Genomic DNA, 25,359 nt, shown 5'->3' with positions numbered 1-25,359 from the left:
TCTTCTGCCATGTCCCTTGTTGTGCTTAATTAGGTTATCAGGTTGCTAACGGGCCGTGATTCGGCTCCACGCCTCCCAGCTGGCCCTCTGATTGGAGGGGCAAGAAGGTGGACTTAGCATAATTAACATGTTGTTATGGAGATGATTGAATTGTTCGGCGACACACGGGCAGTGCCACCGCCGTGATGGCTCTCATCGCGTCACTGATAGGACAACAGAAGGAAATGCTGAAGACTTTTTGTGCCAAAACTAAAAACAGATGGAAACCATCAAAACTGGATTTAAATATCTCACCTGTTCGTGATGCCGTTAATAATCTGAGTTGTGCAGTTTGTGCATTTCTACTCATTTATTCATCTTTTTCTCTTCTCATTAATTTCACATAAACAAGCGTGGATGCATTCACCGTCCTCAATGACACTACAGCACATTTTCCTGTCTTTTTTTTTTTTTTTTAAATAAAGATGGCAGTATAAATTTGTATGTTTATATGAACGTGTTGGAGCTGTAAAGCCATTGTGTGAATGTATGTGTGGAAGCAAAGAAATGACCAGGACCAGCACAAGTTTTACCGAACACATTGCTGTCTTTATTAGAGCCTTGTCTGGCAGTAATACTGAAAAAAAAGTGAACTTAGAACAGATGGTGGTGGCAGCCCACAGCTTTTTTTTTCCTGTTTTTCTTTATTTCTTTGATATTTTTCTTCATTTTTTTGTGAGAGTACTGCGACTCCTGCTTTTCTGTGGCATGGATAACATCAATAAAAGAGACAGTAGGGAGAGAAAAAAAGAAATATACAACTTATATTACACTGTGTTATGAACAAAATATAAATCTATAACTCTATGTTATATTTACATAATTATCTTTCTTGATTTTTCAAGTTGAGATGGTAAGATATTTTTTTTTAACTTGTAATAATTCTTACTTTGTTTTGAGCTCCACTCATGACTTTGATTGTCTTAAATAATATCATCATTATCATCATCATCATCATTTTCATTGTCTTGATATGGGGACAGACCTTGCCAGCAGGGATGATTGACATCTTAATGCCCCCACCACCCTCCTGATACCCTAAAAATGGATTGATCCACTTAGCCCCTTCTCTCCAGCATTGGGTTAAACCATGGTGTGATAGCAGGGGTGACTATACAGCAAAATTAAGACCCAGAGGCTCATCGTGTGGCGTGTAGCGAACATCTATAGCGAGAATGATTGTGGGGATCACTATGTGACAGCACACCTGAAGAGTAGTCATGGCTCCTGTAGCATCGCGTGGAGCTAAAACAAAGCAAAGGGCTCCTGATGAGAAGTGACTTTAAAGATACTGTAAATATGCCTGGTCGTCTCGGACACACACACACACACACACACACACACACACACACACACACACACACACACACACACACACAGTGGAACACCCTTGGTGGATCATGGTAAACACTGGTTTCCTATGATTTAAAAAAAAAAATCACTGCTATCACAAAAACAAAACATATGTACAGGATTTTAAAATCTAAATTTCAAGAAACAGAAAAAGGACAGCATAGGATTTGTTTGGTTGTCATGATAATCTCTTCATTTATAATGTGTGTGTGTTAGTGATTGTGTTTGTGCATGTATGTGTGTGTTTGTGTGTGTGTGGATCCAAGCCATTGATGTTCCACTGTGTCTCAGTGAGGCGGCCAAACTAGTAAACGGGGACGGGACTCTTTGTTCACAGAAAACAGTTTCCAAAAGTGATAAAACTGATTTCCCCAAAAAGAAAAAAAAGGCAAAATAAAACAGAGGAAACTTCACATTATACATTATTATAATAACCATTACAAATAAAATTATAATAACAATAAAAAAAAAAAATCATGTTCTTCTTTTTCTCTGACTGCACAGAGTCTGAGTGCTTTTTAGAAATGGGTGTGGACGTGAAAAGGTTATGTCTTCAGCTCGGAGGAGGGCTGGCGTCGAGTCTGTCAGTCCAGCTCACTGTCCTAACCCCGCCCGCCCACCCGTCCGAAGGATTAATACAAAACGAACGCATCAAAAAAAGAAGGGAACAAAGAACGCAAAACAAAGAAAGGTAAAATGACAACTTTTTGTTTAGATCTAAATACCTACAGCTAAATAGAATAATGTTTCATTGACTGTCATAGTTTCATATGGTCATAAAAACCCGATAAAGAGGAGAAAAATAAATTATACTGTACATAACTTACTAAACTTAGGAAATGCTGACCATCCTTATAATTATTGTTAATAATATTATTAGACTAGAGGCAGTTTGAAGAAAAATAATAAAATACAGTATTCAAATACAAACAGAAACACTGACTGGCTGACTTCACCTCGGCTCCGCCCACTGGGGACATCAGGATGACGCTGATTGGAGGGAGCAGGAAAACACTGAGGGACAGAACAACAGTTTGTCTATGTGTGTGTGTTTGTGTGTGTGTGAGAGAGAGTGAGTGTGTGGGGTACGGTAAATAACAGCAGCAGCACGAGTTGCCTGTCTTTCTGTTATCCTCAACATTTTTACAAAGAAGAGCACATGTGCAAAACGCCCAGTGCACAGAACACACACTGACACACACTCACACCGTCGGATGTTTGGAACGAAGTGAAGTTCTGTCCCGACAGAGGGGACGGAGCGAGAAGGAAACTGGTGGATTGTCTCACAACACAGTGCTTTCGTTTCTGCTCCGTGACGCCAGAGAGACTCCCCTTCTCCCCCCTGAAAATCCAGTCAAAGTGGGACAGTCCATGCTGTACTGGTCAGTCCTGGCTGGACCGTCCCATTGGATTCCAAATTGGGGGGGAAGCAGGCAGTCACAAAAACACAGAGAAAAAAAGGAGGTGGGGTGGGGGGGACCGCTGACAGCACACTGCGAGGTCGAAGAAAAGATATCTTTTTGTTAAAAATAAACATGTCTGATGTCTTTCAGGTGCTTTACAACAAAAGGGGAAAAAGAAATGTCTCTTCTTTCTATTATTATTCAAACTTGTAGCACAAAAACAACAAATCACATTCACAAGCCACTTATTGGCACCGTGTACCTGAGTGAGAATATTATAGAACCAAAGAACAAAAAAGCTGTTTTTTTTTTTTAAAAGTGTCTCTTGATAATAAACAGGTCCGCCATCTTAAAGTGTCATCTGTTAGCCTTTGACAGGTCCACTGCTCCGTCTGTCATTTTCAAATGTCTCCTTTTCTACAAACGGGTCTAAAAGGTTGCTTTCTGAGCATGATTTTTATTTCTCCTCACTTGTGGCATTACTCAAACTCTTGCAGTAGTACTCGAATATTCCTCAGCAAGCTTCCGAGTCGTCTCTGGTCGTCTCTTCCTCCCAGACTCCAGTTTGTGTAACAGTCAGTGTGAGTGACAGGTCCTGTGCTTCAGTTGATTGATCAGATGCTGGTATCAGGACTCCAGTGGGAGGGGCTCTGGCTCTGTTAGAAGAGTCCATGTTAGTCAGGAAGGGCAAAGGGTGGCGGGTTTTGTGAGATTGGGACTCAGGGTGATTGGCAAAAGAGAAAGTTTTCTTCCTGATTGGTGGGTTTGGGATTTTCAGGGGGGTTTAACCAGCTGTGATTGGCTTAAAAATAGGAGACTCTCACGCCGTTCTATTGGGTGATATGGTTCTCATTATCGCTGGTGTAATCAGCCTCTTCGTCCTCATAGTCGAAGTCGTCATACACGTCGCCGTTACTGTCGTCCAGCCGTAGCTCCTCCTCCTTGATGCGTGGCTCGTCCCCCTTCAGGCCGGGCACGTGAGGGTTCTGGTGGTGGTTGGCGTTGGGTTCGGGGCTGCTGGACATGCTTGAATGCTCCGAGGGCATCTGGGGTGAGGGCATTCCTGCCATGGACAGGGCACCTGGGTAGACCACGCCTGCTGAGGACAAGGGCAGCTGGCCCTGCTGCCTGTAACACACACAGAGGGGACAGTGTCAGTGCAGGACAGGCAGCTTTCAAACTACAAAAGTGCACAGCAATGATAAATGTTTTTCCTCTATTGACCCCCTAAAGGAAATGAACTTATTCACTCAGCTAAGAGGAGAAGAGAGGACTGTACTCCGGTTTTTATATGAACTGAACAAATGAGATGGAATGTGTCTGGTAAGGGGATTCTGTTTCAGTCTTTATGCTAAGCTAAGCTAACTAGATGCTGATTGTAGCTTTATTCTTACTGTACAAACATGAAAGTGATTTAAATCTTCTGATTTTAGTAGGAGCAGAAAGCAAACTAAAATGTCCAAAAATGTCAGACTGTTCCTTTAAGAGGGATTTTAACTTGTGATCCCTCAAAACCTGTTGTGACCTGTGCTTTCTTCTTTACTTTTTAGAGCTATGAAAAGATAATCAGGTAAATCACAAGAAAAAACCCAAAGTTTGAAAGAAAGTCTGAAAAAAGTAACACAGTGTTTTGTAGCAGAAATATTTGTTTCCTCTCATATTAACCTTTTGTCTCCTTGTGTGGGCCCCGACCCCATGGTTGGGAACCACTGTCCTTGAGTTTTAATTAGATAGTGTGGCTTATTACAAGTCCATCTACTACACTGAGAAAAATGTAACACAGAAAACGTTTTGCTCCTTAACACATAAAAAAATCAGAAAAAAGAAATCAACGAAACTGCAAAATTTAACCTAAAAAAAAAAATAAAAATCAAGATTAGAGACGTTATAATGTTGTTTTACTGAACATCACATTACACATGAGATGTTATAATAAAAAAAAAATTATTATAATAAAAATCAAATGAATTTAAATAAACAAAAACTAAAAAAAATTCTATTCAGGTGTTAATTAAAAATATTAATATGAAACACTACATTCCATTAAGTATTAAAACGATTTGCTACATTATGTCACTGACCTATTTCTAAGCAGCACATAAAAGACAGTCCTCTTACCCCACACTGAAGTATTGCCTCATTTCCTGTCTGCGGGACCTCATGATGGCCTTGTACTCGCCAATGCGCAGCTTCTTGCCGTCCACCAGGCAGGTGCGCTTGGGCCGTGGCTTGTATTTGTAGTCTGGGTATTTTTCCAGGTGCTGCTTGCTGAGGCGAGCCTGCTCCTCGTAGTAGGGCTGCTTCTCCAGGTTGGTCATGGCTTTCCAGCGTGAACCTGGATGGAGGAGGAGACACATCGTTAATGAAAATAAGATAAAGGAGAAAAAGATAAAACTGGTAAATATCATGAAAACACAATATGAAAAATAACAGCAAAGCAGCAAATATAGAAACAAACCATGAAAAAGGGCTCTGATCATTTTATAGGAAGTGATTTAAATTGAGCATGAACGTTGGCGTGGATATGAATTACATCGTGTGTGAGGAACAAATGTCTGTGTGGCGTGCGTGACCCTACATCACATGTGCATACTGTCTCTCATTTGACAGCATTTACACTCACAAACCCACAGACACACACACATATAATGGTGTATGTTTCATCCAGAAAGAGAACGCAGAGCAGGGGAGAACGGGGTCAGTGAGGAGAGCAGGGAGGACGACAGGTTCTCATCTAAACTAATGAGGACTTCACTTAACCTGCTGTCGTCTCTCTGAGCTCAGTTTCTGCTCCGAGGTTTGTAATATCAGTCCACTGTGTGTGTGTGTGTGTGTGTGTGTGTGTGTGTGTGTGTTTGTATGTGTGTGTGTGTGGGTGTAATCTTGAGCATGTCTTCCCCTGTGTGTTTCATATCTGGTCTGAATTTGCACTTGACTACTGTATGTTTAATGGGTAAAAGCTGTCAGCACTTGGCTGTTCCCTCTCTCCGTCTTTCTCTGTTCTGCTCTGCGATCTGTTAGCAATCGAGAGAGAGAGAGAGAGAGAGAGAGAGAGAGACAGAGAGAGAAAGGAGGCTTATTAAAACCAGATTTCCCTGTGTTATAAAACGCTTAGGAGCTCTTTAAAATGTCAGGGCCGATCCCAGCGGTCTGGGGGAAATGTCAGGCGGCCTCGCGCTGCTTGTTTAATGCATAATGAATTATATCATCATTTGTCGTAGCCCTGCTCTCCTCAGCCGTTCATTAACAGCCGCTTACACGATGCCACCGCTTGTAAGAAAATCACCATGAGTGTGTGCTTGTGAGAAAGTGGGAACTATAAGCCACAGTACATGCATCTTCTCTTTGCCTGGGTTGTACATATGGAGTGGTGGGTTCGGTGACAAGGGAGGGGCGAAGGTTCACGTACCGAGGATCTTGCTGATGTTGGAGTTGTGCATGTCGGGGAAGGCCTGGAGAATCTTTCTCCTCTCATCCTTGGCCCAGACCATGAAGGCGTTCATTGGACGTTTGATGTGTGGCTCGCTGCTGCCGCGACCCCGAGACTCCCGAAATATTCTGGAGTCTGACACACTCGGGGAGCCTGAGGGGGAGATGGAGGGGGGTGGGGAGGAGGGGAAGGTAGGAGAAAAGTCAAATAAAAGAAAAACAAACATCAGTTAATTGGTGTAGAGCAGATTTTCTTTACATTCTGTCAAGTGAAATCCAGATGGGGAGATTTTTAATTTTTGAGATAAACTGAAATAATAAATGTTATAGAAGGAGAAAAATCAGTGGCTTTTAAATGTAATAAACCAAAACCTTTTCAATTATATGTCACAGAGCTAAAAACGCACCTGATACAAGGTTTTAACCTTAACATTAACCAACATACAGTTAATTATTATATCCTCATAACATTCATATACAGCAATTGATGTGAGCACTGATGCTGTAAACAGTAGATTTTCCAGTCCAATACAGCCAGTAAAAAAAAAAAAAAAAAAAAAAAAAAAAAAAAAAAATCACGATTTTTGTCACCTTAACAACTCCAAGCATGAGTGTGTGTGTGTGTGTGTGTGTGTGTCTTTGTGTTTCCCTACCGTCAGAGTCTCCACTCATGGTGAAGTCCAGCATGGCGTGGCTGAACTTGTCCTCTGCCTGCTGCTTCAGCTGTTGACTCAGACTCTCCAAGGCAGCCTTGTCCTAAACAACACAAACAGTTCACAGTCGCAGTCGGTCAGTGAGTGAGTCAGTGACTGTGAAGACATGAAGGAATGAATGAAACCACGGACCCGTAGTGATGCTCAACAACTCACTTCCTCCCACAGCCAAACACAATCAGTCTCGTGGCTGATTTCAAACAGATTTACTGGCTCTGATATTGTTTATTTCAGAGTTGCAGCAGCTGTTTTATGTCAAAAGTCAAATCAGATGTTCGTTGGACTAAAGCCAGTTTGTCCATAAGAAGATGTATAAGGTCTTTAACAGAAGTAAGCAATAAATGAAGGCACCTCAGTCTTGTTCCAGTCTGATGTGCAGGAGATCAGTTAATATTGTTTTTATTGATGGAGCCAAACACAAAGAAAACACAGAAATAACAGCAGCAATTTCAGCAGAGAGACAGTTTGTGTTTTGGTTCATTTCGATGTCAATCTGCGGAAACATTAATGTCAACATCAAATTGTTAGAGTGCTGCACGCCTGCATGCTTCAACACACATCTGTGTGTATGTTTGCATGTGCAAGAATGTTGATTACATTTAGTCCTATTTGGATGTTTACTGTTTTGTGTGTATACTGTATATTATATGTGTGTGTGTGTGTGTGTGTGTGTGTGTATGTGTGTGTGTGTGTGTGTGTGTATGTGTGTGTGTAGCAACTCCTGGCAGCCACCTGCGAGAGTGAAGTGCCGCGGCTTGCCTCTCTCTTGCAGAGGCCCCCGAGGGTCGACGCATTAGAGAGAGAGAGAACGAGAGAGTGCAGAGCGGACGAGAGCGAGGCCACGCCGCACGGCCCCCTGGGTATTTATTACAACCAATAAAAGGCTGATTTACTGGGCATTTACATGCTTAATGCAAGCAGCCGGCACACTCTGCGCTAGAACCTGGCTGTTGACGAACACACACACACACACACACACACACACACACACACACACACACACACACACACACACACACACACACACTCACACCGCAGTGCACCAGCGCCAACATTTTACAGTTTAATTATACGATTAGGAGCGGTACCCAAAACACCGTCGTCTTCTAAAACAACCTTCCAAAAAGTGTCCCTCTCCATTTACATGTGACCCTGGCGAGCTGGCTGACTGGATGGAGGGAGGGCAAAATGATAATGAAATGCATTTTCTCTGTTTTTAGTCCAACAGAGTTTAATTGTTAGAGATAATTTTCCCCCCCAGATTGGAATAAATATGGCTAAAGAGACAGGGAGGGGAGAGGGAGAATAAAAGCCACAGACACGCTGCGGAAAATGTTCGGGGTTTTTTTGTTTTTTGCACGCCATTTAAAAAGTATTTTATTATGAATGTATTATGTTTTAATAAATGAAGAATAATCTGCCGTTGGGTTGGAATGATTTAGTCATTTTGTATGTAAATCTGAAATATTTTAGGAATTTTTCTCATTTTACACACATGAACAGCCTCAGTCAAACCTTGAGTCAGGAAAAAAAATATATGAAATGTGTCTCACAGTTTTAGATTTTAAGATTAAATGTGCTGTTACAAAGGGCTTTATGCTGTGTGTGTGTGTGTGTGAGGCAGAGACAGAGATGAACAGGGAGACAGAGTGGATGACAGCCTAGTCTGACATTAAGCCCCAGTATAGTACATGAGAAAAGTGGATTGAATGGCTGACACTGGAGCCAAGACACAAAGTAGCGACAAAACTAATCCTTTGAGTGTGTCAGAGATGACACTGTCGTATCTGAACGCCGAGAGCTCGCCAGCTTCACACTTGCGCAGCACAAAGCCAAAGGGCCGAGGAAAGAGGAGTCAGCGGGAGCGCTGGGCTACGGCGGCTGAGGAGTCACAGTTGATACCAAAATAAACTTAAAAATCTTTAAATGAAAAAAAAGTGTTTGGAATGTGTTTAACACAACTTTAAAAACACAAAGCATCTATTCATATTCTTAATTTTACATGAAAAATTACATTTACTAAAAAAATTTTTAATTATTAACATCTCATTGTATAAATGGCTGGAACCTAATGAGGAGTAATGACAGGAAAACCCCTGAATTCTTATATGATAACATATACCAGTTTAATCAGAAATGAGAAAAATTGTGTCATAAAATTATGTCTAGTATTTTATGATCCCCTGCAGCGGAGTAAAACGGCTCAATGCCTCCATCTAATGCAATGAATGTGTGGAACAAACTGTGAAATATGCTCCTGAAGAACAGTCAGATTCTGTGATGTTGCTTCTCTTCCCCACAGAATTTATCAAACTCCAAAACTTCCAGTGCAGTCAATCTAATTGGCTGTTAGACTGAAGCCTTTACACTGTATCTACAGTATATTACTGTCTGTACTCTGTGTAAATGTGAACAATAAACCTGGGTTGAAAGCAGAGTGTGGGTTTAAAACACATCAGATGAAACAGTGAAAAAAGAAGAAAGAGACAGAGACAGATAGAGCTGTTGAATGTCAGTGGTGCAGATGCTTCAAGCACACTGTTGCTCTGTGTGTGTGTGTGTGTGTGTGTGTGTGTGTGTGTGTGTGTGTGTGTGTGTGTGTGTGTGCGCGCGTGCACCAGCTGACTCCCAATGTGTTTAACAAATAACCACAATTTAGCCACGCTGCTGAGGAGCCGGCGCCGTCACTTCACATTACCGTCTCCTCGACGCGCCGCTCTACCACACACACGCTCACAGGCACACACACACGCACCTACACACATACACACGCACGTAGCCCTGCAGTGCGCCTTACAGAGACACTCATTACCTCTGAGACGCCTCTGGTTTTACCTTATCTGGCCCTGTTTAGCTTCAACACATTTCAGCGAGCACAATGTACACTGATTTACCTCCTACATAGTGCAGTGGGGATGGCATGTGGCAAGACAAATTATTACACACTGACAATGAGACGGTACAGCTTGTGATGACTTTGGAGACTTTTTTCTGCATTTTAGAAGAATTTATGAATTTAGACCTTTGGAATCATTTCTTTTTTTTTTTTTTTTTTTAAATAAAACACTACAGTCTATATTTATTTTATTTTATTAGTTGTTAATGATGAGTGGGACTCATTTCTCATAAAAATCCTAATTTCATAATTAGTATTTTACCACATGCAGCACTGTAAAAGCTCTCAGAGAGACTGTTTGCACTTTATTTCAGCAAACATCTTCACCCAAAAGGTTGGAACAAATATAAACCAGGACGTTAAAGTGGTCTTTAAAGGACCTTTATATATAATATACAACATCATGTTTTACAATCACATGATTTTGTATCTTATGTCATTTAAAGCATCAGTTGACCTTCTGAAGTTCTGTAGTTATGAATTTATTTAGTTAAAATGAAAAGGCTGTATGCATACTGAGTTTTGTACTATTGTCACACTTCGTTGCTTGTCGCCAAGGTTACAGCAATGTCTGATACCATGTCCTGCTGTATAGGTGTAATTTAAAGTGGCCTACCTTGTCTGTGCGTCCGTTGTTGAGGCTGAGGTTGCTGACAGCGGCCACCTTTGCGTCCAGGACCTGCTGCTCTCTCTTCAGCTGCTCCTTCATCTGCCGGGCCTCGGCAAAGGCCTTGGTCACCGCCTCATGGTCGTTCAGGTAGGCTGTCGAGGACAGCGACGACAACAAGTCTGCTGAGACACGTCGGAGAGACAGAGACACAGAGAGAGGATGAGCAATTAATTTGGTTTTGCATCTTCAATAAAACTGGGTGAAAATTTTGATCTGATTCATTTTGAGTCGCTAATTGTGTGAAAAAAAATAAGTGAGAATAATAAAGAGAAACTTTTAACAGCATATTGCTTTTACAGTTGAGTAAATGAATGTGACTGTGTGTGTGTGTGTGTCTTTATGTTTGGGAAGCTGGCAGGAGGTTTTCATCCAGAATAAATCTTCCCCTGAACCATGAGGTAAAGACATTAACATACACTTGATGAGGTGAGTTTTGCCGGGGCGTGTGTGTGTGTATCTGTGTGTCTGTGTGTGTGGGGCTCTCTGTCAGACTCGTACACACAAACACAAACTGACTAGTTGAGCACATTGAGATGGGCATGTGAGTCAGGTGCCTGTAGCTACCCTTGCTACATGTTGCTCACTGCCTCCCCACCTGCCCTCAGCCGTTAACACACACACACACGCTTCTATCAAGACTTCAAACCCTGGATTCTCTTTTAAAAACATCCACCATTCACTTTCCTTTCCCCCTATTTGCGCGCACACACACACACACACACACACACACACACACAAACACACACATTTTTGCGTCTTTTCATCTGAACCCTCACAGTTCTACTTTGAACAGAGGTGGCTCGTTGACTCTTATTATGGCTAAAAGTCCTGCTAATTTCCGTTGTTGAGAACATCTGCCCTGCTGCCTAGCAAAGATCAGATCTCTTCGCTCCTACTCGCCACCTATTATTTGTATTATTTCCACAGCTTAGCCGCCGATGAGGCATCTGAGGCATCTGCTTTGACTGTGTGTGTGTGTATGCGTGTGAATGTGTGTACTGCTATCGCCTCTCTCTATCAGCCGCGTTAGCTCTTAACAAAGAGCTGTGGCTGGCTTATGGGGCCTTTATCTGCGCTAATCCGCACTGCTAATGCCATCTCAGGCCAGATTACCAGCTTCAGATTGGTAATGACAGAGCCGTGAACTCTTTCAGAAGTCATAACCGGAAAATCTGGATGTGAGCGAGACCGAAAAGGGGTTGGAGGGGGTGGGAGAGGACAGAGGAGGGAGAGGAGAGAAGGCGATGGAATCGGGTGGCAGTCAATTTTAATCTGGAGTCAAAAGAGAGGGAGGGGGACAGATATATATTCTTGTGCACATGAATGTGTGTGTGAGTCTCGCTTAGACTGACAGCGATGCCAACCATCCAGACAAGTGAATGTGACCCAGATAGACGGGGAGGGGGGTGTCTCTCTCTTTCTCTCCCTCTCTCTCTCTCTCTCTCTCACTCTACACACACAAGTTTAGTCTCTGAGCACCAAATCTCTACAGACAGGCGCAATACATTTCTGACCACTAAAACAGTCCGGCAGGGAGATCAGAGGGAGCTGCAGTGTTTTATGACAGGGACAAAGACAAATGTGTGATCGTGGTAGAAGTTGCAGGCGCTGACAGCCCTTCAGTTTGGTTTGTGATGAGAAGATGGATGGATGGATGGAGTCGGAGAAAGAGGAACATGCCTCTGGGTTGGTAGGTGTCAAAAAAGAAAGAGAGGTGCACTGTCGGGAAGTTACAGAGACAGAAACTATCTTCCACAAGCTAAATGAACCCAGTGGAATCTTTTTACCTGCAGAGACACTCAAAAGCCTCAGAGAACATAAAACCCTGAAAAAGCATGAGACCAATCCAATGATATGCTACTGGTTTGCACTAATTTCTAAGCTTTCTTTTTAAATGAAACCTAAAAAATGCATCTTCCCCTTTTTCCAGACTCACATCTTTATGACATAAACTCATAATAATACAGGTGCTATAAAATGGATGTAATGTGTGTTAAATGAGGACAGACTCCTTTAAAGTCAAATTTACTATAAATAACCCCACTTATATAAAATACAAATTTCAGATAATCATTGGTGGGAGAAGTACTGAGATCATTTCCATACATGTAGGTTAAAGTACAAATACAGCAATAAAAAAATACTTCATTAAGAGTCAGTCTCGCCTTCAAAGTAAAAGTACAGATAGGTATTAACAGTCAAATGTACTCGTAATGCAAAGTAGTGTCATATCGTTATTAATATAGTATCACTTTATTGTTATAGTTGGTTGAGGTGGAGCTAATTTGATATACTATATAAATTCAGGTGGTTTAATCTGTAAAACTGATCAATTATTTTGTTTGTAAAATATGTAAAGTAAAAAGTAAATAAAGCTGTCAGATAAAGGTGGTGAAGTAAAAAGTATTCAAGTGAAGTACAAGTACAGGTTGTAGTTTTGTTCTTCTCTGGGAGACATACAAATGTTGTTACCACTACTAAATCTGTGTCTGTCTATTTAAATCACCTGAACACACACAGACACACACTCACTCCCACATAAAAACGACTGCCTCTAGACTCTTTTCCAATTTGCCTGCCCTCTCTTTCCCCTCTGAACTTGTAACAGGAATCCTTATATGACGATGAACCGTAATAAGAAATCTGCTGGTGACTGTGTAAACACACTGGCAACAGATGGGACCATCTACAACATAACTGGGATCTGCAACACAAAACACACTGGTATCCACACACAAATAATTCAGCGGGGATCACACACAAACTTTAAACACTGTAATCCATTTTTCTGAACAAAAAACATCTGGGACCGCAAATCCACTAATCTGATATTAAATCCGCCGATTTGTTGAAAAACAGTGAGATTAGCCAAGAAGTCAGAAAAAATGACTAACTGCCTATTGCATAGGAGGAGGTGGGATTGTATTTGCGTGTGTGTGTCTGTGTGTGAGCCTTTGTGTGCGTTTGAGTGTGTGTTTGAGTGTGTGTGTTGTCATTGTGTCATTAATGCTGGGTGTTTGCGCTGTCCTGGCTCATGTAAGAGGCTTGTCTAATCTCATTGGTGATACCTCCTGTCTGTCATGCGCTCCTCTCTTTATTATTCCCCCGCTTCATCGCTTGGGAAAAAAAAGTGCTAATCCCCATCTCTCTCTCTCTCTCTCTCTCTCTCTCCTCTCTCTCTCTCTCCTTCCCCTCACTCCCATGTCTCTGTCTCTTTCAGTCACTAATAAACACATAACAATGAAGCAGCCCCGAGGCAAATAGCGACATGGAAGAAACACAAACACACTAATTATAGCCTGTTACATATGTGTAATATTTGAACTATCAGTGTTGCGTGAAAAATGGATTAGGAGTACAAAATAGTGATTCATTTATGTCATATTTTATGTATGTGTGCATATGGCCGGGTATGATTATGGTACTGGCACTAACAACAATGGCAACACTACGAGGAAAACACTATTCTTGTCATCACCACTCCCAGCAGAACTATTGGTGTTTTTTCTAAAGAAATATATTGTCAGGATGGGAACCATTTGCAAATGGTTTTCATCAGAGAACTGAAGTGTGGGCTCACTTATACTGTATGTATACAATATGTACACATTCAAATGTTTTATTCGGACATCTTGTTGTGTGCATTTAAAGGCTAATTTGGGTTTATTATGACTTGAGTCTTATTTTCTTAATTTTGATTATCATTCCTATTGGTAATAATAATAATACTAATATTATTACTACTTATACTACTACTACTAATAATAATAATGATAATAATAATGATAATATATTCACCAAATTAATTGCCATAAGTCCAATAGGGCAAGAAACAACTTGTATTTGACTTAACATTTTTCATGCTGATCACGAACACATGTCACATTAACAGCTGCAATTTGTGTAATATCACTTCCCACAATCTGTAAAGCTTCATCGATCTCATCCAGGCTTGTTGCATTGTGGTCATTTTTATGTTGCTCTTTTTTATGGATGTAGCCAAACACATAGTGGGCTTTGCAGGAAGATGACTCCCCCATTCTTAGGTCCATTTCAGATTGATTGAATGTGTCTCTAACAGTCAGAGAAACAGTCATCAATGAGCACAACATCAGACCTGTTTGTAGTGCGAAACACACTGGAGGCGTAGGTGGTGATTTACAAGTACGTCATAACAACTGATGGCTGAACTACAAAAAAGACACAAGTTGTAATAACCCAGTATTATCCTTTAACCTTCCTGTGTGTGTGTTTGTGTGTGTGTTGTGTGTGTGTGTGTGTGTGTGTGTGTGTGTGTGTGTGTGTGTGTGTGTGTGTGTGTGTGTGATGGATACTAAAGTCCACTTACCTATTGAGCTGACTCTGCTTGGTGGTCCTCCGATGCTGGAGGGGGCGATGCTGTGCTTCATGGAGCCGGCATGGCCCAGCTTGGCGGCGGCAGCAGCAGCAGGGACCTGTGGGGAAGTTGGGGGGGAGTTGGGTGACTTGCTCTCGGATGCCTTAGGCTTGGCCGACAGGTTCAGTGGCTGTGCACCCTCACTGTCCTGCAAAAACCAAAACAGCACAGTTTCGCCTGCTGTGACCACCGTAGGAATTTGGAAGCGGGAGGCAGGAGGGACCCCTCGCACTCTCACCGAGACCACTCGCAAATAAGGCTTTAACACGTGCTAATTAAACGGGAGCCCATGCACAGCAATCTGAGGCAAGCCTGGCGGAACGGATGACAAGGTGCATGCCACTGCCCGTCTCCAAACAACTCGTTATAAACGGAAAACAAAAATTCATATTAATTTACTGTATTTTGGTGCAAACCACTGACATTCACATGCAAAATAACTGACTTCCTATCACAGCAAAGTCACCCTTAAAAAACAGGGCAGAGATGACATGATTCATGCACATGCACACTCCACATGCAGGCTCCAGTAAACATGCATTACTGTACAACGTTGCTCCTCAACATGCTTCAAACAAGGCCAGCGGCAAGAGCAACAATCAAACACATGAGGAGGAGAAACACCTTGAAATCACTCAGAAAACGACAGTGGACTCCTCTTTATCTCTCTCATAAAGAATAACACCTCTCACAGACTGTCTGTCTTTACAGCTGTGAGAGACTAAAGACACAGTGACGTCTCAACGTATCAAACGGCAAACACAACAGAGGGCTGTCTGCCACTTCAATGTGCACTTGCTCCATTAGAAACAGGGGACCAGTCGTGCTTTCTGCCTCAAAGACAACCACACACACACAAACACACTCACAGGCCAAGGAACCAATCGATACATCTTTCTGAAGCAGCTGTTTTTTGAGGTCCATGTTGATGATGCCAACAGTATTTGTATATTTAGGTAGAGGCCTTGTATAACAATGCCAAAAAGGCCCTCATACATCTGTATCATTAAATTTACTCATTCATCTAAATCAACAGATGTCTGCACACAGCACATGTAGCAGACAGCAGCCCCTAAATGAATCGGCATGTGGACCACCACAGAAAGCCTGGGGCTGTTATCACGTTAATTGTCATGGCAACATCACCCCTGCCGATGACCTAATCCAATCAGGGGGAGCCTCGGAGGGTCACATGACAGGAAGGAAGGAATTAGATCGCCGAGGGGCCAGATGTACACAGACCACTCTGTGTAATTAAAACTCTGCAATTAAAAGGCAGACACAACATGAGGCAGGGGACGGCTTAATGGGCCCGCCAATAAAGATGCACAACAATAGTGTCCATGTGCTGAAAAAAAAAAACACTTGTTTTTTGTTTTACAGTTATATACTAATTGTCTTTAAGTGTACATTTTAGCATTGCAGGTGTGGGCCTGTTGTAGTTAAATGCAAACCATAAAATAGAACAGACACATTATTTTTCTTTATTTTCTGATCATTAGTCTAATTGGTGCTTAGGAGGAGAAGAATCCAGCATACAGTGGAATCCAAAAAGAGAGCAAGTACTGTGTGTGTGTGTGTGTGTGTGGTATCTCCACTCATTAAGGCCGACTTTCCCTGATTCCCACTCCTTGAGTCGTACTAAGCCTTATGAGCCCCTCACAACTCAATTAAGCCCTTCCAATTAAGCCCCTGCATGTGTATGTGCCTATGTGTGTGTGTGATTGCAAGTTTGTGTGTGTGTGTGTGTATGAGTGTTTGTGTGTGTGTGTGTATATGTGTGTGTGCGTTCGTGTGCGATGAGGCCTAACCGGATTGTCCTTCATTAGGGGGGTCTTTCTAAATAGATGGAGGACCCCCAAAGATGCCTTCAGTGAGACAATGGGCCGAAGAAGAAGAGGAGAGAAAGGAGAAGAGAAAAACTGAGCGGGATCTTCTCAATCCTGACCCATACTGTGGTGGGCTTTGGCTGGGAACACGTTTGAATATTTATTACAAATAGATAATGCCTCCGCCTCTTGTACAGTGGATGGGGGAGTTTCCTCTCCGCGCCAAGCCAAATCCTATGGTGGGAAGGTGGCCAACCTGCATTATGCCAGTGTGGAGGAATTAGTTTAGACAGTGGAGCTGAGAGGCTTGGACCGACTTGTTTATGTGCGTGTGTGTCATTGTTCAACAAGCTCTAAATCTCATGACTGTGTGTGTGTGTGTGTGCGCGTGTGCAGCCTCTAAAGCCTCTTGGGATCTTGAATTAATACAATTGCTTTTGTGTCTCTCTTGGCTGATGAAACAGTCTCCAGCTTTGAGGCCGAAAACATGCAGAGTGACAGCGAGAGCCAGAGGGACACAGAGAGAGAGAGAGAGAGAGAGAGAGAGAGAGAGAGATACAGGAAGCAGGAGGGGAGAGATAATGTGTGTGTATGCGTGTGTGTGGGCTGTATCACTTCTGTGGATGCAGACATGTGAAAGCGACATCAGGGTTCTGCATCTTATCACAGGGGCTGACGGTTCAATTAACAGGACAAGTGTGTGTGCCACTATCGTTTATCCTGGTCAGGTCTGTGTGCATGTAGGTGTGTGCGTAGGTGTGTGCGTTACAATATCCATATCCACCACCTTTACATGTGCCTCTCTCACTGCCTCTCTCTGTCTTCCTCTCTTCCTTTCCTTCCAGCTAAAAGTGACTGTTTGGATATTAATTATATTGTCAAATTTAATTCTATCAGACAGCAGACGACACAGAGGAGGCAGATATGACACTGTTTCTTACAGTATGTGGCAACGATTCACTGACACACAAACTCCTCAAGTATGTAAATGCACTTCATATTTTCTGCTAATTTTTTTTTGGAGACGTGACTTTACCTTGACAGTCTGGCTGATTTGTTTTTTTTTTTTTGGTTGTTTGTTTTTGTTTTATTTTCTATCCCAGTTGGATGAGGCCTCTCGTCTGACACTGTCTTTATTAATGTTCTAATGAAGTAGATTAAAAAAAATATCTAGCCCCTGAATTGCTGACTCTAAGACTTGGTATCAATTCAAGGATACATTCACAAACCTCTAAAAGTTTATACTGTGATGGTGACACCAGGCCATCAGGGGCCAAGAAGAAATAAATAATATTTTTGCAAAACCAGAGCAGCAAACAGAAAGCCACAAACCTCTCCCCAAAAACCAAAAACCTTTTTAAGTGATAGCAGGGGTCTGTAGTGTACAAGTGTGTGTGTGTGTTAAAATTGTACTTGAGTAAAAATGTAATAAAAAAAAACTCTTATTAGCAAAATGTACTCAAGTACCATTCTGCAGACTGGCTCTTTTAAGAGTGTAACAGTATATTGTATACAGTATATTATTGGATCATTATTTCAGATGCATTAACATGAACATATGATGTAGCTATTTGAGGCGGGTCTCATTGGAGCTTCTTTATATACTTTTGAGTTTAATGATATATAAAATAATCATATGTTTTCTATGTGAAATCGTAATCCTAATGCAAACTAACTAGTAAGTGAGACAAATGTAGTGGAGTAAAATCTACAATATTTGCCTCTGAATGTCCCATAAAATGAAAACTAAACTACTCAAAGTATTTCAAAATTGTAGTTAACAACACTTGAGTACATGTGTTTAGTTACTTTCCACCACTGCGTGTGAGTGCGATGCATGTCAGCGAATGGGCTGCATATGGTGCATAATTTGAATTGCGCTATTGTATGAGTCTGTATGCATGCCTGCCTGCATGAGAAAATCCACTCTTGCGTATAAGAAAGCTGGATGTATGCAGCAGTGATTTGTGCATGGCTGTGTGTATGTGTGTCTGTGTGTGAGGGGGCTGCATGGTTTCTAGTTGGTATCTTGTTCTACACCTGTGTGTGTGCCTGTACATTTGTGCCTGTGTGTGTGTGTGTGTGTGCCCGTGTCTCACCCGAGGGTAAAGCACTTAAGCGTTGTGTGCCTGAGTCCAAACAGCTGTGAGCAGAGACAGGCAGCAGGTCTCTAAATGACTAGAGACCTGAGATAGAGCCCACGGGGGAGCACACCTCTGAAATATACATGTCACTCACCCAGAGAGAGACAGAGACAGAGAGAGAGAGAGACAGGAAAAGAGAGTTTGAAGAATGAGTGTGAGTGCTGCTGTGGTGAGACTGAAAGAAAGATATCAAAAAAGAAGAAGAAAGCTGAGAGATTGATAGAGAGAGAAAAAAGAAAAAGAGAGAAAGACAGATTACTTATCTAATGTTTGTCTCTCCAGGCTCACAAAGGCAGCTACTGCATAGGGGAGTAACATCAAAACTCTGTGGTCAACTGGCCGTATTGTCTCCATGGGGCCTGTTGGGGTCCATGTGGTGTCCACTCCCCAGTCTGCCACTCCCGCTGGACTGGGGAGGACATTATGGCTTCCCACGTCCCCACCACCACAGGCTGCAGCACTTGTCTGTCAGCCCAACTCCATATATATGGTAATAAGACGTGTGTGTCAATGGGGCAGGATGGGAGTGTGTGTGCATGTGTGTGTGTAGGGAGGGGTTGATGGACAAGGAAGCAGGGGTACAAGGTCCGGGGTCAACCACAAGCTTTAATCTGGGGCAGGAGCTCGTCCTAGCAGTGTGTGTGTGTGTGTGTGTGTGTGGCGCAGGTCAAGAACACTTTGGAAAAAAATGAGTGATGACAGAGGATGATGATGAAGTAGCAAGTAGCAAAGATGAGGAAGTGGAAAGAGGGAAAGAAAAGAGGAAGAGAGGAGAAGAAACAGTGAAGGAAGGAAAAAGGAGAAGAGTTGGAAAACTTTGATTTATTTGATAAAATGCTGGGGTAGCACTAATCTGAATTCAGATTGCTAAACTCTGTGGGGTTTTGATAGTGCTGACCCACTCTTAGACCGACCAGCCTGTCCCTGTGTGTGTTGATTTGTGACTGACCACTACACTTGGGGGGCCCTAGGGCAGACGAAGGACAGCAGGGGGCATGGGGGCTGTGTGTGTGTTTGGGTGGGGGGAGGTGGGTCAGGGTCCCAATAGCCCACCAGATATTCATAGAATTCCACTTCAATGGACACAAGGCTTCCCTTCGCCCCTATTGGGCAGCCAGCCGAGAAAACGGCACAAACACCAATACATCCTCAAATCCACCGCGACCAGATACCAGCTGGAGTTTTGTGATAAAGTTGGAGTGTTTGATTTACAGAGGTGACTGCAGAGTTTTGTCAGGGACCAAGTTGTACCAAGGTGTGCATTAGTATGAGGAGCTGACTGCTGCTCAGGACACTTGTTTGATTGAAAAAAGAAAAAAAAAGTCGGGATGCAATGCAATGCTCAAACAAGCCTGGACACACATTTTCAGATCATGCACTGCAGTGAAAGACAATCTCGTCCAAGCAGACATCCAGTCTTTCAGTCTGTGTTGTAACACTAGAAAGGCCAGAGTGTGTACAGTAAGTTAGACTGCAAATGTCATTTCTGGCTATAACTGAGTCCAAAAAGTTGCAGTTTGTAGAACAGTTTCAACAGAAATCTACTTTTTTTCCTAAGAAATTTGTGTCTTTATCTTGAAATAAGAAAGAGTGAGTAAGTAAAATTAAACTTGAATACTTAAAATAAACAAAATACTTGAAACAAATTGATTTGCAGAGAAAATATGTGGAAGCATCCTGACTCCACTGGCAGGATTAAAGCTGTATTTTAAGAAAATACTTATTTACAGAAGAAAATGACCTGATAAGAAGGAGATTTGAAAGCATATTTGAACTTAAGGAATGAAAATGTTTAGCCTTGATGTTGTTTCCTAGACTGAACATTAAAAAATAATCTGAAAGTAGTAGTTAATTATTGACCACCACGGTTTGACAGGCAACTCTCAAACCTCAAACTCCACTGGCAGTTCTAGTATTAAACACACATACATGCATACACTCTTTTACCTTGGTCTTGTTTGATTGTGGGGAGCTGCGGCCCTTGTCACTCTGTGGGTGTGTGTTGGTGGGTGGCGAGTGTGTACCCAGGTTGGCTTGGGGTGGCAGGCTGCCTCCGTGCTGCTTGGCCCCTGGGGACACCTGCATGGCCGCCAGCTGAGCTGCATACAACTGCTGCAAGGTCAGAGAGACATGTAGAGAGACAGAGAGGCGAAAGAAGGCGGAGAGACAGACAGGTTAGAGTTGGGGGTGGGGGGTGGGGGCAGTAAGAAAGGAAGTGGAGTGGAGGAAAGAGATGAGAGGACAGGAAAAAAAAGGAGAAGAAAGGGACAACATGAATAAATGAATACTCGAGAGCGCACAAACAAAAAAGAAGACACCAGCTAAAAAGCTCTGGAAGAAGAGGCCATTAGTGGCCCGGCCTCTGTTTGTGTGACACAGAGAGATAGAGAGGGACATCTTCACTGTCAACCCCCTCCCTCACCCCATGGGAGAAGTGCTAACAGCCTCTCTGACAGGCCCAGAGATGGCCATGTCCCCTCCAGGTGCATCGTGGGAGAGAGGGAAAACATTCCGGCTATCGAGGTCACGCCGGAGAGCCCAGCTCTCGCTCAAGGTGAAAAAAAGTGATGATGGAGGGGAGAGAGAGAGAGAGAGAGAGAAAGAGAGAGAGAGAGAGAGAGAGAGAGAGCGAGAGAAAGGGGGGAAAAATTTGTGAAGCTACATGCCAGATGGGACATGCCAGAAGTGTCTCATGCCCCTGTGATGTTTTGAGTGTGCTGACAATAAGATGCAGAAATACACAGAAACGCTATAAAATAGTCTCAAACAAAGATAAATTGATTCAATAACTGCTGAGAGAAACAAAAAAACTGTTTTTTCCTAATTCTTATTTATGTATTTAATTAATTTCTAATTAAATAAAAGCATTATGGCGTGAGCTGCTATGGTGTGAACATACTCGGGGAATATTTATGCAATACCATTGTATCACACAAAACAGTCTCTGGCCAGTATTTCCACAGCAACAGACACAACATAATATTCACAACTTGGAAGGAGCTTCAATATTCATAAATGCTTCTTTCTGCCTCTCTATCTCCCTCCTCAAAATCATCATGCGAAGCTCAATTACTTTCATGTCGGCTAATACAAATCTCCAAGATGCTGTTTTGTTTTTCTCAGAATTGTTATTCCCTCCTCTGAAGAGCAACAGAACGCTTGTTTTTGCAAGAAGTAACTGATGTGTTGTTTTTTCTGAATAGTTATAATTGTTATTATTTATTTCTGGTGGAAGATTTTTCTGGAAGAGGACCATTCTTTTTTTTTTTTTTTTTTTGAGTTTAACTTCCGTCCTTCTGTTGGCGCTTGGCTGCCGGCCACCAGCGTCAAACAAAGGCTGGTTTATGCAAATGGACAAGGAAGAGATGCTGTCACTGCTATTTCTCTCTCTCTCTCTGTTTGTACCTCTCTCTATCTCCCTTGACAGCCACATTAGCGTCTGCTCTCCTCTGCTATCTTAAATAAAGACATTTATCTCTTTTTATACAAACAAGAAAAAAATGAGACATTCACACTGGCAGCACACACACTCACACAAAGAAGTACTTTTTTGGAAGAAACTCATATTTGAATGTGAAATACTCTCCGCCTGACTGTCACTCACATGTGGCAACAACAATGTTCACTGTGCAACAATGCAGCAGCGATGTAAAAGCAACATGTTTTCTATTACAGTTCTCTGTCGTTTTCTATTGCTTTTCCTTTCACTCTTTAAATTTCAGGAAGAGTGAATCGTTGTGGACAGTAATAGAGAAAAGTCTTCATGTGGCTGATCGGAGGGCTCTTTTTTTCCATATCCGAGTACTTTTGTACTTTTTTGCTTCCTTGCATTTTGCTGTAAAACAAACATTTGTTCTACAATGAGATCAGTCAGCTGAGGTTTATCAAAGGCTTTTGTCCTGTTTGGAAATAAACATGTGCCCACAGTGTCAGCATCTGCCACTGTTCCCGACACAGAGGGGAACGATGATAATTGAGGTACATAAGGTAGACTGGGTGTGCTGCTGCCGCCGCTGGAAATCAGCAGGAGATCGGTCATGCTCTGGCGAGCTGCATGGATGCAGCGCAGAGGACCAGCTCGCTGAGATCAGATCAGCCTCCGCTCGCCCGTTTCTCTTCAATTAGCTGCACTGTGGCTCCTGGAAGAGAGAGTGATGGAAGGGGGAGGGGGCAGCCGAGCATGAACACCCCTCACCCACCCCCCTCCCCTTCCTACCAGCCAAACCCCCTGGCGAGTTGACCACAGGCGGTGTGTGTATGTGTGTGTGCATATGTGTGTGTGTGTCCTGCCATATTCGGACCAGTGGTTCAAAGGCCTCTTTATTTGCGGAGTGAATTGAGTTCCATTACAAGGCCAGCTCCCGTCACTCAAAGCCTGCTCAATGGGCCGGCGAGCAATGACACACACACACACACACGCACACACACACATTACAGAGGGCAGAGGCACTGTGGAGCGCGCCCAGAGCGTCGCCACAACGACATGCATGTCAACAAACAGGAAGTGACAGCACAAAGCCCCCTGGGGTGACCGGAGGAGCGAGCATACACAGGCGCAGGCACACACACACACACACACACACACACACACACACACACACACACACAGACAAACAACAACACAATGAGTGAGAGGGGAAAAATGCAATCGTAGTTGCAGAATGAAACTAAGGAATTTGTCATTCACTAGCCAGGCCTACTGCGGAGCTGTGTGTGTGTGTGTCCGTTTGAACTCTTAGGCCTTACTCCTCACTCTCTCTGTCCCTAATCCCTGAGTGTGAGGCTGACGTTAACACATCTGCATGTGTTTTTGTGTGTGTGCTTGTGCACGTGAGCATGTGTAGTGGTCAGCGTGTGCTTGTCACATGACCCGTCCCCTCAAATGTGTGTTTGTGTGTGTGTGTATGCGTTCCACTGACGAGAGGTGAAAAGGTGATGTGTGACTATTGGTCTTCTCTGAGTGAAGACATGGGGGCGATTGTTTGGTATTAGTACTATTGACGCTGTCTGCGCTAACACGCACACACACACACACACACACACACACACTAAGCTGCTATTTCTTCTGTCATCTTAGTCGGTGGGGATCTGTGTATGTATGTGCGTGTGTGTGTCTGTGTGTGTTTGTGGGTCTTGGTCAATAATCTGCAGCTTTAGTCAGATTACCAGTTTGCCTGGTCTTTGTTGTCAGAGTTAGCGGCGCTTCAGAGCAGTTTGAGCTCTATTGTTTACATGGACAACGAGGACTATTGTACGGATCTTAATGGATTCTTCTCTGTCTTTCTGTCTGTCCCACTTCCTGTCTGTTTCAGACCACATTTTTTTAAGCTGCAACATGTTTTAGTACTGAAAGACAAAAAAAAGACGTTTAGCGAGTCCTTATGTCCCATCAGGTTCTCTATAGATTTCTCTCTTTTGAGTCTTTTTTTTACTCATTAAATTAATTGAAACATCTTTGTGATTGAAGTAAGTCATGAATAAAATAAAAAACATACAAAATTTATAGTGGTCAAGTTTAAATAACATGATTACAATGCCTCGCTTATACTTTTATGGTGAAGCCTCAAGGGCAAACATAAACAGCAAAAAATCTGAGGAATTTTCTTTGGCAACAAACATCACAAATATTTGGGTTGTTTTTTTTTTTTCTTTGCATTTTATGTTTGAAATGAGCTTTATAGAAGAACCAAAAATAAATTAGCTTTCACTGTATCTTACAGTATTACAGTGAATTACATGTAGCATTTGCAGACAAAGTACCGAATGTGAAACTTAAGGTAGGTAGACTTTTCTGCCATAGATGATTGTACAGACCTATTATACGCTTCCTTTACTCAGATGTGGTAAAGCAGAATTGTCTTTACTATAGCCACCTATCTCTGCTGCCTATTGATTTCCCATTGATCCCATGCTGCTATCACAAAATGGCATTTCCTTGCAACTTCAAGAGTCTATAAGACCGAGAAGGAGATACCAACTCTGAAGCAATTCTCGCATCTGAGGAAAATGCTTCTCTACATTCTTTCTCATCCAGATAAGGAGTGGAGAAAAGGGTTGCTCGATTGATTTCTTGTTTACCTTCTCTCATCTGTTCCTGCCCCTCTCTTTTTCCCTCTCCTTCCTCTCTTGCCTCCCCCTGCCCGCCTGTCTGTTGTTCGTCCGTCCATCTCTCCGGTGTACAGTGTGGTAATCCAGGACAATATGTTCCAACATCTGCCTCTCCATATGATGCCTGACCCACACCATTGACCCTCTTTATACCATGTCTCTCTCACACACACACACACGCGCGCGCGCACGCACACACACACACACACACACACACACTCTGTCTCTCACACATTCATACTTTCCTCCTCCACTTACCTCCTACCCCTTATGATCCTTATCGCCGATCTTGCTCTCTTTTCCTGGATAAGTGCATTTTTCTTTTTATTTTTCGGTGCTCTGTCTGTCCTTCTCAGTCCATTTGTGTGATGTAGACGAT

General features: G+C 42.7%; 1 protein-coding gene across 8 annotated transcripts in view; it reads right to left on the bottom strand.

Annotated features, from left to right (window-relative positions):
- Window positions 1-566: 566 nt before the first annotated feature.
- sox5 (SRY-box transcription factor 5) overlaps window positions 567-25,359 on the bottom strand; it is a 93,751-nt gene continuing 68,958 nt past the window's right edge. For 4 of the 8 annotated variants that reach the window (XM_071501616.1, XM_071501614.1, XM_071501613.1 and 1 more), the window contains 7 exons: window positions 20,820-20,984; window positions 14,852-15,047; window positions 10,450-10,625; window positions 6,878-6,980; window positions 6,205-6,378; window positions 4,914-5,130; window positions 567-3,923 (listed from right to left, as the gene is read on the bottom strand). In XM_071501616.1, coding sequence (XP_071357717.1) covers window positions 3,626-3,923; window positions 4,914-5,130; window positions 6,205-6,378; window positions 6,878-6,980; window positions 10,450-10,625; window positions 14,852-15,047; window positions 20,820-20,984 — 1,329 coding nt within the window. In that variant the 3' untranslated portion in view covers window positions 567-3,625. The remainder of the gene's footprint in view (window positions 3,924-4,913; window positions 5,131-6,204; window positions 6,379-6,877; window positions 6,981-10,449; window positions 10,626-14,851; window positions 15,048-20,819; window positions 20,985-25,359) is intronic. The other 4 variants (XM_071501618.1, XM_071501612.1, XM_071501615.1 and 1 more) reach the window with 3 other exon arrangements.

The sequence above is a fragment of the Trachinotus anak genome, unplaced genomic scaffold (genome assembly GCF_046630095.1).
Source record: "Trachinotus anak isolate AG129_WGS33_773 ecotype Australia unplaced genomic scaffold, CSIRO_AGI_Tana_v1 ptg000018l, whole genome shotgun sequence".
In the NCBI taxonomy this organism is placed as follows: Eukaryota; Metazoa; Chordata; class Actinopteri; order Carangiformes; family Carangidae; genus Trachinotus; species Trachinotus anak.
The sequence above is the reverse complement of the archived record's forward strand: the minus strand, read 5'-3'. Positions and strand labels throughout refer to the sequence as shown.